Here is a 13,908-nt window from a genome sequence, read left to right as displayed (position 1 = left end):
TTTTAACTTGGCTTGGACTTAAGCCTCTCCTTAGACCCCAAATCACCTATAATATGCCTCGTATACTTATTATCATAACCACCCAATTACCATCACGCTAATACTCGTTTAATGCATCCACAACCGATTCAAATTACGGGGTGTTGCAGTCACAGTCTTGATATGACAGTCCAAGATGGCGTGGTAAGGTGATAACCAGTCCATCCCCAACATGACATCAAAATCAACCATATCCAAAAGTAACATATCTACTCGGGTCTCAAGACCCCCAACCATGACTATACAAGAACGATGGACACAATCTACCACAATAGAATAACCCACCAGTGTAGACACATATACAAGAGTACTCAAAGAATCACTAGGCATGACCAGATACGGTGCACAATAAGATGACACATAGGAATATGTAGATCCCAGATCAAATAAAACTAAAGCATCTCTACTACAAACTAGAACAATACTTGTGATAACTGCATCGGAAGCCTCAGCCTTAGGCCTGGCTGGAAGAGCATAACATCGGGGTTGGGCCCCACCACTCTGAACTAACTCTTTGGGATGACCTCCTGCTGGCTGACCTCCATCTCTAGAGACCTGAGCTCCATCTCTAACACCTCTACCCCCACCTCTAGCACCCCTACCTCCACCTCTAGCTGGCTGAGCGACCGGTGGAGCACCTAGTGCCTAAACCTTAGCACGGGAACCCTGCTACTGCGACTGAATACACACTAATCTCGGACAAGCCCTCCGTATATGACCATACTCACCGCACTCAAAGCATCCACCTGAGTGCTGCAGCTGAGGAAACTGAGACTGACCCTGACGGGCCGGCTGACCATGAGAATAACTCTGAATAGGAGGTGCTCTGATAGGAGCTGGTGGTGTACTGTAGAGCTGCTGATCAGAATACTACATATGAGAACCACATCTACCCGAAGCACCGTGAGAAACCTGAAGTGCTGACTAGAAAGTCCTAGGAGGATGGCCTCTACCATAAGAATCCTGCCTCCAGACGAGGCGTCACTGAATCTCCCTGAATAATGAGGTCTCTTGTCAGACCCCTGACTACCTCCCTGCGATAGGACCATCTTAACCCCCTGGCCACATTGGCCGCATCCTGAAAAGAAATCTCGCTCCCTGCCTCCTTAGCCATCTGAAGTTGAATAGGTTGAATGAGTCCCTCAATGAACCTCCTCACCATCTCTCTTTCTCTCTCTCTCTCTCTCTCTCTCTCTCTCAGTGGGGAGTATGATAAGAGCATGACAGGCCAAGTCGATGAACCTGGTCTCGTACTGAGTAACAGTCATAGATCCCTGTTGCAGACACTCGAACTGCCTTCGATAGATATCTTTCTGAGTGATAGGGAGAAACTTCTCCAGAAATAGCTGAGTAAACTGCTCACAAGTCAAAGCTGGTGATCTGGCTGGTCTAGTCAAACAATAATCTCTCCACCAAGTCTTGGCAGATCCAGATAAGCGAAAAGTAGCAAACTCGACCCCATCGGTCTCTACTATCCCCATGTTCCTGATAACCTCATGACAGCTGTCTAGATAATCTTGGGGATCCTTAGAAGCTGCACAACTGAAAGTGGTAGTGAAGAGCTTGGTGAACCTGCCCAATCTCCACAAGGCATCGGCAGACATAGCTGGCTCCTCTCTGCCCTGTGCCACCGTACCAGGCTGAACTGCTCCAACTGGCTGCACTACTGGAGTCTGATACTGGGGAGCCATCTGCTCCGGAGTGCGAGTAGCAAGAGTCTAGGCTCCTCCTCCAGCTTGAGAGACGGCTGGTGCTGCAGGAAGCAAACCTGCTTGGGCAACACTCTCCATCAGGCCCACTAGTCGGACCAGAGCATCCTGAAGTACTGGGGTAGCAATGAACCCCTCTAGGACCTAAGCTGGGACCACCCGAACTGCCTAGGCTGGAATCCCTCGTCAAACTCAACCTGAGGCTCTACCGCTGGTGCTGCTGCTCGAGCTCTAGGCTGAGCTATGCCTCTACCTTGGGCCCTAGCACGACCTCTACCTCTGCCCATTGCAGGAGCTGCTACTGGGTGCTCAAGCTACTGGTCAGCTGGTGAAGCGGTACGTGTTCTCACCATCTGCGAAAGAACATGGTGGAAATTCAATTAGCAATGGGAAATCAAGTCGGACGATAGGAAAGAATAGATGTGAAGGTTTTTCCTAACTCTGTAGCCTCTGGGGGATAAATATAGACATCTCCGTACCGATCTCTCAGACTCTACTAAGCTTGTCCATAAATTATGAGACCTAAGCAACCTAGAGCTCTATTACCAACTTATCACGACCCGGATCTCCCACCCTCGGGAGTCGTGATGGCGCATACTAGTGAAAGCTAGGAAAGCCAACCATTTGAATTATTTACCGTTTTCCCATTTTAGTCCTTTTACAATTAATAACCAATAATTGATAAACAACGGAAATCTAATAAGTGAAAGACTGAAATATAATAATTCAAGAAAAATGCCAAAACCAATCCATATAGTAACTACCCAAGACTGGTGTCACAACTTCACAGACGGTCTAAGAATACTACAAACAAGGTCCGAAAAATAAATACAACACGATTTTTGAAATAAATAAAAGAAACAAACAAAGAAGATAGGAGAAGACGCCAAGGCCTGCGGATGCCTATAGGACTACCTCGGAATCTCCGACTGGACTGAAGGCAGCCACCCAAAGATACGGTCCGAAAGCTGCAGCTCTGGGATCTGCACATAGTGCAGAGTGTAGTATCAGCACAACCGACCCCATATGCTGGTAAGTGCCTAGTCTAACCTCGACGAAGTAGTGACGAGGCTAGGACAGGACTACCAACTAAACTTGTGCAGTTAAAGCATATATATATATATATATATATATATATATATATATATATATATATATAGCAAGTAATGATAAAGGAAACTAACAGTTAAAGATGGGAAAGGGACATGCTCTGGGGAAATATTATTTAACAATGGTAATTTAGGAGAAAGGCATAAAGAACGGTATAAAATTTCACAGCAGAAAGAATATGGAAACAATAACAAATCAATATCCATGTTTATCCTGTATTGTTGCGGTGCGCAACCCGACCCCAAATCATAAAACACTGTTGCGGCGTGCAACCCGATCCATATCATATATATTGTTGCGACGTGCAACCCGATCTAAATATAATATTGTTGTGGCATGCAACCCGATCCAAATATATAATATTATTGCGGCATGCAACCCGATCCAAATATATAATACTGTTGCGGCATGCAACCTGATCCGAATATATAATATTATTGCGGCGTGCAACCCGCTCCAAATATATAATTTTTCAATACAAATCTCAAAGAGTCCCGACAAGGGATGAATAAGGGAACAACAATATCCCTGCAAAGGAATCGATAATAAGAAGTAAATATGTCCTGGCAAGGGAATCAGCTATAACCAAACTTGTTCCAACATTTAACTTCACAAATGAAACCTCAACTAGAGCCAATACTCAACCATAAATAATTTCCACGAGAATAATCATAATTCTTGCCCAACATCGAGAATCAACAACTTAGACATTTATAGTACTTATTAAGAACACAACAATTTCAATTTAAGACTCACGAGCATGCTTGACATCGACATATAGATACTCGTCACCATGCCTATACGTCGTACTCAACAAATAACACATACAAATTAGGACTCGACTCCTAATCCCTCAAGCTAAGGTTAGACCAAACACTTACCTCAAAGCCACGAACATAATTAAGCCTCTACTACCGCTTTACCTCTTGATTCTACCACCAACTCACTTGTATCTAGATACAATTTACTTAATGATATCAATAAATGCTAAATGAATCAACCCAAATGCATGAAAATAGGTTTTTATAAAGATTTCCCCAAAAGTCAAAAATCGACCCCGGGCCCGCTTAGTCCAAACCCGAAATTCGGACCAAAATCCGATTACTCATTCACCCCCGAGACCGGATATATTATTGGTTTTGGAATTCGACCTCAATTAGAGGTCTAAATCCCCAAATTTTAATATTCTTAGGTTTTACCCAAAATTCCCAATTCCACCATGAAAATCCTAGATTCTCGGATGAAATCTTGTTAAAAGAAGTTAAGGAGGGAAATAAATAAGTTAGAAATCACTTACTAGTGTTTTGGAGAAGAAAGAGTGTTTGGAAAATCGCCTCTTACGTTTTAAGGTTTTTGAAATAACTGAAAAGTATGCTTAAATATATCCCTCTCAGACCCTCTCCGTGGACCACACAAAAAGGATTGCGGCCGCGGAGCTCACCGCGGAGAATGTTGTCTGTAGTGACATGCTTTAGTATTTTGGTGATAACTTTCTCTACAGATGTCTAAATTATAATTACTTTACCTTTCTGGAAACTAAACATGTAGGGCTATAACTTTTGTTTTTGAATCATCTCAAAATTCCTTGTAGATCAAACGATATAGTCTTCCGAAGTCAGACCAGTGAGATTCTTCGTCACCGCGGACCACACAAAATCGACTGCAGCCGCAAAGCCCTATCGCGGACCGTACAAAATCGTTTGCGGCCGCAAAGGCCCCTCTGCGGCAGCAAAAAATCATTGTGGACCGCACTAGCGGGTTCAAAGATCTGCAACTTCTCTGAACCTACAACAGCTATGTTTTAAGCCTAAACATCTCGGAACCTACCCGAAACTCAGCCGAGCCCTCGGGACTTCAAAGAAAATGTGCATACTAACTCAAAAAATATCATATGGACCCACCCGTGAGATCACTTCATCGAAATAACATGTAAAACCTTGAATTAAACCTCAAAACTCATCATTTTCATCAAGAACACTTAAAGTTCATAACTCTTCAACTGGAAGTCTAACTCACGTCAAATACACTCCATTTTTTCACCAAATTTCCCAGTTATCATTCAAATACTATAACAAGTTTGTACCGGGCTCAGGAACTAAAATACGGGCCCGATACCAATGGTTTCAAACATTAATTCTTTTCTTTATTTCTTAGATAATTCAGCAAAGCAGTTTCTTTCAAAAATTGATTTCTAAGGCTTGGGACCTCAGAATTTATTTCGGGGCATATGCCCAAGTCCCATATTTTACTGCGGACCTCCCGGGATCATCAGAACGCGGATCCGGGTTCATTTGCTCAAAATGTTGACCAAAGTTAACCAAACAAATCAAATTTTTAATTCTAGAAATTTCTGTTTCTCATCTTTTCACTTAAAAGGCTTTCTGGATATAGGTCCGGACCACGCACGCAAATCAAGGTGAGGTAAAAAGGAGGTTTTAAAGCCTCGGAATACTGAATTTGTTTCTAAAACAAGTAAACATTGACTAAATTTCGATTATTTTTGAAACTGTGACTATTTTTGAATGACCATTTGTAAATCTGACTATTTTTTCAAATTCTTCCAATAATATTAGGACAAAACGCATGGACCATATGTGATTCCAATGTTATGAGTAATAGTGTAATACACACCGGCCGAGTTACAGTTTGTGAAAGATTAGAACACCTTTCATCTAGAAATTATATTACATAAATCAAATGTGACTCTAATGTTATGAGTATACACAGATGCGGAGTTATCGTCCGTCAAAGATAGTTGCTTGAATACCTTTCACCTAAAAGTTATATATATATATATATATATATATATATATATATTATTATTATTATTTTCTATACATATATCAGATCTTGAATACCGTTAGATACCCTTAATACCCGACTTCGCTACTGATATACAACACCATACTATGATTATACATGAAATAACAACACAAGGAATAAACGAGAAGGGCACACTAAAGTGTTAGCATTTGACTCTACAGTATGCTAATAGTCACAACAGAGATTATCATATCAAGTTTATCATAAAAAGCTAATAATTATAAGTTAGGTCAACTTAACATAATGACATAAAAAGTAATTATATTTTTAATGTAAAATATTCAAATTCGAACTTGTTTACTTGTAAAACGGTACAGTTAAATTTGTTACGTGGTTTATTTACAATCAAACTGATTTAATCCAAAAATAATAAAGAAATAAGATTAAAAATGAAATTTAGCTATTGAAATAGAAGAAGATGTCAAGCCTGGCTCCGCGCAATGCCTCCAAGAAAAAAAGTGAAAGCAATGATAAATTATGAATAAAGTTGTTTAATTGAGAGCAAAAGTAAATTATAGCTTATGTTTGCAAAAAAAATCGTCCTTTTACAATTGCTGCTAAGCCTGCTATTTATAATTTTACCTAGGGAAAAAAGATCCTAGGATCAAGCTCTTCTTAAATGATAATAAAAGAGTCATTGATGAATATATAATGACAGGCCATGAATGCATATATTCTCTACAACGACCGCTCATTTAATGTTAGAGAATATTCCCTCATTGAATATTATCCGGTGGCAAATGCTTGATCTTCTCCCGTTAAATATGCTCCCTTCGAGATTTACCCGATGTCGATTACATTCGTTGTGTCTGGTATTGGTTGCTCCCCGACTTGTCTTTTTCTTACCTTCGGTTTCACGTGTCATACTACCATTTGACCATCTGTTATAAACCAATTTTACCCCACACAGAACGATATATACCTTTGTATCAGGGAAGACTGAACATAATAATCTCAACGATCAAGCACACACAATGTGCAAATGCCAACAAAGTTGACTGAATCTAGAATTTAAATTTTATGGGTTCATTCTTTAAGATTTTTAGTATTGAACATATTATCTATATATCTATATCTATCTATATTATTATAAAAACACAAATATTTCATGCTAAATATTAAACGACCAAAATATCCTTGTAATGTTGATAGACTTTTATACCCTTCAAAACTGAATTATCAACATAAAATTGTGGAATCAAGCTACTCAAATCAAAACATGCTGGGACACAACTCATAAACAGGATAAAATGTGGATTTGATGGAATTATGCTTACTATGTCAAAAATAAATGTAACGACCCGACAAGTCATTTTGAGTATTTGCACTTCGCTAAATAGTTTGGGGGCACAGGTAGCTCCATATGATATATTATGACTTGTGTGAATCATCGATTTTGGTTTTCAGGTTATTCAAAATCGATTTGGAAGGATGAATTTCATTGTTGAAGCTTTAAGTTGGCCGACTTGACCAAGTTTGACTTTTGTGAATTTGATCCGGGAACGGAGTTTTGAGGGTTCTGTTAGGCCCGGATGGTGATTTTGGACTTCGGCGTATGCCCAGATTTACATTTGTATATTTCTAGAAGGATTCAGTGCTAATTGGCGAAAGTTAGAAATTTGAAGGTTTGAAAAGTTCATAAGTTTGACCAGGAGTTGACTTAGATGATATCGGGTTCGGATTATGATTTCGAGAATTAGAATAGCTTTGTTATGTCATTTGGGGCTTGTGTGAAAAATTTGAGTTCGTTCCGGATTGACTTGATATGTTTTCGGCGCAAGTTTTGGAAGTTGAAAATTCAGAGTTTATTTAAGTTTGAATTAAGGTGCGATTCGTCGTTTTAATATTGTTATGTGTGAGTTAAGGCCTTGAGTATGTCCGCGTTATATTATAGACTAGTTGGTATATTCGTGTGGGGTCTCGAGTGGCTCAGAAGGGTTTCAGACGAGGTTCAGATCGTTTAGTTCATTTTTGGCTAAGGCTGCTGGTGGCAGGATCTGGTGTTATCACACCTGCGGATGGTTTTCATAGGTGCGATGGTTGCAGAAGAGACCAAGCAGTTACAAATACGAGGTGAAAGCTGGGTGAGGAAGCTCGCAAAAGCGGAGAATTTGGCATAGGTACGGATGCGCAAGTGCAAAGGTCCTCGATTTCAGAATTTGTGACTGCAGGTACGAGAGCTGCTGGGCCAAGCAGTTTTCGTAGAAGCGAAGTATTTCACCGCAGAAGCGGGGGTCACAAATGCGACAGTGTGACAGCATATGCGGAATTTCTGGGCAGAAGCTATAAAATCGAGATTTTTGGTTCTTTTAGCATATTTTGAGATTTGGGGCTCGAATTGAGATGCATTTTGAAGCAAATTTTATCACAAGGATTGGGGTAAGTTTTCTACTCCAGGTTTTGATTATATCTTGGGAATCTATCCTTGTTTTTGGTAGCTGGATTATGAAATTTAAAGAGAATTTTTTTTGGGGGGGGGGGGGGGGGGGGGGTTGTTCAAAGTTTCATAGAGCGAATTCTTGAGTTTTGAATACCGATTTGGAGTCGGATTTGAATGATATTAGAATGGTTGGACTCGTAATAAAATGTGTTGTCGGATTTTATGAGTTTTGTCGAGTTCCGAGGTGCAGACCTAGGTTGGATTTTTAGGATGATTTTTGGGCTTGTGATTGAAAATTAGACCTTATTAGATTGAGTTTGTTTCCTTTGGCATTATTTGATGAACTTGAGTTGCTTTTGTCTAGTTTCGAGCCGTTCAGAGTTCGGTACGCGGGATGGTATTTTTGGAGCATCGTTTGGCTTGCTCAATATCAGACTTGGTTTGTTCGTGGTAAGTAACACTTCTAAATTTGGTGTTGATGGTATGAAACCCCGAATTACATGTTATGTGATTGATATTGAGGTGACATTCATGTTAGGTGACAGGCGTATGGGCATGCATTGTTGATGTTGTGATTTTGTCGATTCCATGGAATTGTGTAGCTATCTTATCTGAAATATTTTTTACCGTACTCTATGTGTTAGAGCACTTGAGTTGTGATTTATGCTAGAAGTCATGTTTAGGCTAAATGCTGGTACTATTTGGACCAACAGTGGTCGTTCTTAGCTATTGAGTTATTTGCTTAATTGCAGTTATGTACTCAGTTACATTCATCATTATATATATTATATCTCAGTCTCTGTTATTGTATATTGTCACATCTCATATCATTGATTTTGGGTTGCTTAGCATGAGTGTTGTGAGCCCAAGAGACTAGAGAGATTGATGACTGAGTGAGGCCGGGGGCCTATTGTGAGTAATATTTATGGGATCGGGTTGCACGTTGCAACAAGCTTTATTGATTCATGGCAGGATTTGGCTTATTATAGCCTTGGCTGGACCACCCCCTCCGATGTCTGCACATCTACAGTGGGTGCAATTGCTAGCAATTATTTACATTTGGGCTGGATCTGCCCTGGTCTATTTGCATTTGGGGCTGGATCTACCCTGGTTCATTTGCATTGGGCTGGATCTGCTTTGGACCTATCATGTTTGGGCTGGATCTGCCCTGTACAGTACTGTGTGATTGAGTGTTGAACATGGTGAGTAAGAATACGAGACAGAGAGATTGAGTACTCTAAGAGTGTGAGTACATGAGTCCATCACTAAGATACATTATATTTAGCATGCATACTTTAGATACATGCATAGAGATGCATTTTCTTCTGCTACCCAATTTTGGTGACATTCATGATTTCACTAGAACACATAAATTTTTACGTGGAAAATCACGTGACTCAAAAGGTGCAAACCACGATCTACTACATAGGATTTTTAACTTCAATTTTACTAGAACAATGAGCCAAATGTATCGACTACAAAGCTGTAACTCAATACTCTCTAGTTTTCCTACTCCAGCTATTTGATTTACAAGTTACTCTAACTTGCAAAACCAAACACTCACTCCAACTCACTGATTGAATATGACACTTTGATTACAACTCGATTTCTTAAAACACATTTACTAGACTGACTCATGAAGAACACAACACTAGTATGACTTGAGTGTAGAAAATATGGTTCTTCAGTCAATGTGTAAAAAAATGATCTCAGCAGTCCAAAAAGATAATATTTAAATTCCCTGGACACTGAGATCTTTTAGGAGTCCTATGCATAGTCAACTTCTCGTTTGATAGGACTCTTACTGCTCCAAGGACTCCACAAGTCTTGTGACTCTTGTCTCTCACTTATGCATGCGTATCTTCTTGGGCAACAACCCTTATCATGTTTAGCAATTTTTTTCCAACAAACTCGGGCCTAAGTAACTTTGAGATAAAGTTACCGTCTTGAAAAGACCCTTGAGGAGCTGGTTCTAAGTGCAATTAAGCAGCTACGTTGAAGACCTAGTTCTTAGAACGTTTCATTTGAACAAACTTTGTTAATCATCAAAATCTCAATACTCAATAATTACAATAATGCCAAATCATATTAATATATCCAATGTGAATGCTGTCCTCATGATTATATTATATACATACGCACCGTGTTTCTACAGTTTGATATAACACGATTTTGGGGCATCTATATAGTACAAACGCAGGTGCCTATAGTATGTTATAGATATATTGTGTTTCATATTACAAACGACTGACACTTCAAAAATATTAAGTGCAAGAGCGCTGTAGTACGTTATAAATATGCGTGATGATTAGCTTAATTGGATTTCATTCCATTTATTTTATGTAACATATTTGACATGTTTCACATTACAAAATGAGTGATTAATTCTTTTATAATTAAGTGGAAGAGAGCTATAATACTTGTTGTTTCTATAATATTGGAAACCTATTACTATAGTGTGGACGGAAGTCAACCTTTTTTTAGCAAGCTGGCTTTTAACTAAGACTAGAAAAAAAAGTTAGTACTTTACGTGGCAGTGGAATGTACACGCATCCCAAAATATTGCTGGATCAGAAAAGCACTAAGCCCTTATAATATTAGGAAAACCCGAATGGACCATATGTGATTCCAATGTTATGAGTATACACAGAGGCCTAGTTACAAACTTACAGTTTGCGTTACAATAACACCTCTCGCCTAAAAATTATATTATATAGATCAGATATGACTTCAATGTTATGAGTATATACATATGCAGAGTTATCGTCCGCCAAAGATAGTTGCTTGAATACCTTTCACCTGAAAGTTATATCGTATATATAAATTAAATACTATTATTTTTTATACATATATCAGATCTTGAATACCGTTAGACACCTTTAATTCCCTCTTAAGGTTTGTAGATCGAACGGAAATGGAGAAGATTTAATTTACGGTTCATGTTTAGAGAGGTAGCTTCAAGAGAGTTTTCTTATTGATTTTCTGTAAAAACTATTACAAAATACCTGACAATTATATTGGGCTAGAATGAAAAAAATACAATCAATAGAGAAAAGAGAAAAGTGGGCCGGATCTGTTAATAAATATAACTGGGCCAAATGGGCCAAACACCTAACTAACTATCATCAAACCCAAATAGGGTAACTCCAACACTCCTCCCCCCCTCCCCCCAAGTTGGATGGTGGCAACACACTCAACTTTCTAAGCAACAACCTGTGTTGTCCGCCTATCAAACACTTAGTAAAAATATCAGTAAATTGAGAAGATGTAGGAACATGATGTAAGGAAATACGACCATCTGCCAACTTTATGCGAATGAAGTGACAATCAATCTCAATATGTTTCGTGCGCTCATGAAAAATAGGATTTTTAGCAATGTAGAGGACAACCAAGCTATCACAGAAAACAAGGATAGAGGTGGACAATTGAAGACCCAAATCTATCAATAAAGGAACTAACCATGCAAGCTCAGCCACCACTTTACTCATGGCCCGATATTTGTCTCAAGAGAAGAAAAAGAGACGACAACTTGTTTCTTAGATTTCCAGCTAATCAAACTACCCACTAAAGACACACAAAAACCAGAAACTGATCCGCGCTAGTCAGGCAAGAAGCCCAATCACTGTCATAAAAAGCTTGTACAGAAAAGTTAGAAGAATCATTGAAATAAACCCTAACATCATGTGTACCTTTCAAATATCTTAAAACATGTAATGCAACAATCATATGAGGCACACGGGGTGATAAAAAATTGACTAAAATGTTGTACATCAAAATATAAATCTGGCCTAGTATAAGTGAGAAATTCAAATTTTCAACCAAACTTCTATAGGATTCAGGATTGGGCAGCAAGATCCCAACATCATATTTGAGTTTAACACATAGCTCAAGTGGAGAAGAGACAACAGAAGCATCAGAACATTCATATTTAGCAACTAGCTCAGAAATAAATTTCTTCTGATGAAAAAGCACCCCAGAATCAACAGACAACAACTCAATTCTCATAAAGTAGTTGAGTAATCCTAAGTCTTTAATTTTAAACTGACCATTTGAAAATATTCTGAGGTCATTGATCTCTTGATGGTCTTCCCCAGTGAGAATAATGTCGTCCACATAGACAGCAAAAAACACAATAGATGAATCTAACCTTTTAATAAAAATGGAGTAATCATTTAAGGAATGTGTATAACCTCTAGTGCAAAGTGCCTGTGACAACTTAGCATACCATTGTCTAGAGGCTTGTCTTAAACCATTATGGGATTTTCGCAACTTACGAACCAAATGCGAAGCAAATTGAGAAAAGGTAACAATTGTGAGGTCTTGCGGAAGCTTCATATACACCTCTTCATCTAAGTCCCCATCAAGAAAGACATTATTCACATCCAGCTGATACAAGGGCCACCCTTTCTTAATGGCAAAAGCAACTAAACACCTAATGGTACACATTTTGATAACCGGGGAAAATATTTCATTAAAGTCAGTTCCTTCAATTTGTGTATCATTTCTCACTACTAACCTTGCCGTATATATTTTTACACTTCTGTCAGTCTTGTACTTAATTTAATACACCGATTTATACCTAATAGGCTTCTTACCCTTAGGTAATTCAACTATGGACCAAGTGTTATTAGCTTCTAAGGCCTCAAATTCTTTTCTCATCGCTTCCTGCCAGACTAAACTAGTAGCAGCCTGAGAATATGAATGAGGCTCGCTTCAGCTATGTGTGCAGCAGAGAAGGATAAAATAGTGGAGCTTGAAATGGATGGAGGAAGTTGCACAACAAAATCACTAAGATGAGAGGGAAAGGTGTGATTTCTGTTGCTCTTTCTAGTTGCAGGGAGAGAAGAAGAGTTTGACGGAGTAGATGTAGAGGGAAGACCAGAAGGAATGATAGTATTAAGATAAAAGGCAGAAGGTATAGAAGGTAAAGAAGCATCAGCAGAAGGTGGATTATCAAGAGAAGGTGGATGAACAAGAGGGGAATGAGGATGATCATTATATAAGATAGGATCAACAGGAACGGGTGAAATAAGTACGAAAGTAGGATAAAGAAGGCAGCTGGAAGAGGAAGAAGAGGATAACATAAAAGGAAAGACGGATTCATGAAATAGGACATCCCCAGAAACTAGGATACACTTGGTGGATAAGTTATACAACTAGTAGCCTTTCTTACCAAATGGATAACCAATAAAAACACAAGGTACATCTCTTGGATCAAAGTTACTTCTCTTACATTTAGGCATAGTTGCATAACAAAGACACTCAAAGGGCTTAAGATGTGAATAAGAGGGCAACTTTCCATAAAGCACTTCTTTATCTTCTTGAGCCAATGGTATTTTGGAAATAGCCTCTCTATTTTCTCGGGGTAGGGGTAAGGTCTGCATACATACTATCCTCCCCAGACCCCACTAGTGGGATTTTACTAGGTTGTCATCGTTGTTGTTTGCCATAAAGCACTTCAAATGGAGATTTGTTATGTAAGATGGTGGATGTAAATCGGTTTATCAAATAAGTGGTTGTTAAAATACAATCTTCCCAATATTTTGTTGGTAACTTAGACTAGTACATCAAGGCTCTAGCTATTTCAAGTAAGTGCTCGTGCTTTATTTCAACAATTCCATTTTGTTGAAGTGTGTGAGAACAGGTAATCTGATGAATAATTTCATTATCTGAGAAGTATTGTAAGGCAGAATTGGAAAGTCCAATTTCCAAGGCATTATCACTTCTAACATTTTTAAAGAAAGGTTGTGTTTTTACCATGGAAATGAAAGCCTTCAGCATAGTAAATGCATTATTTTTATCATGTAACAAGTGAGTCCTGTTACACCACCTTTTTCCTACACCATG

General features: G+C 38.8%; 1 protein-coding gene across 1 annotated transcript; it reads right to left on the bottom strand.

The window, feature by feature from the left end:
• Positions 1-1,181: 1,181 nt before the first annotated feature.
• Positions 1,182-1,730, bottom strand: LOC138881833 (uncharacterized). The gene has a single exon (XM_070162116.1). The coding sequence runs from the start codon at positions 1,728-1,730 to the stop codon at positions 1,182-1,184; it is 549 nt and encodes a 182-aa protein (XP_070018217.1).
• Positions 1,731-13,908: the final 12,178 nt, after the last annotated feature.

The sequence above is a fragment of the Nicotiana sylvestris genome, chromosome 11 (genome assembly GCF_000393655.2).
Source record: "Nicotiana sylvestris chromosome 11, ASM39365v2, whole genome shotgun sequence".
NCBI lineage: Eukaryota > Viridiplantae > Streptophyta > Magnoliopsida > Solanales > Solanaceae > Nicotiana > Nicotiana sylvestris.
This window is presented reverse-complemented; position numbering and strand designations above follow the sequence as displayed.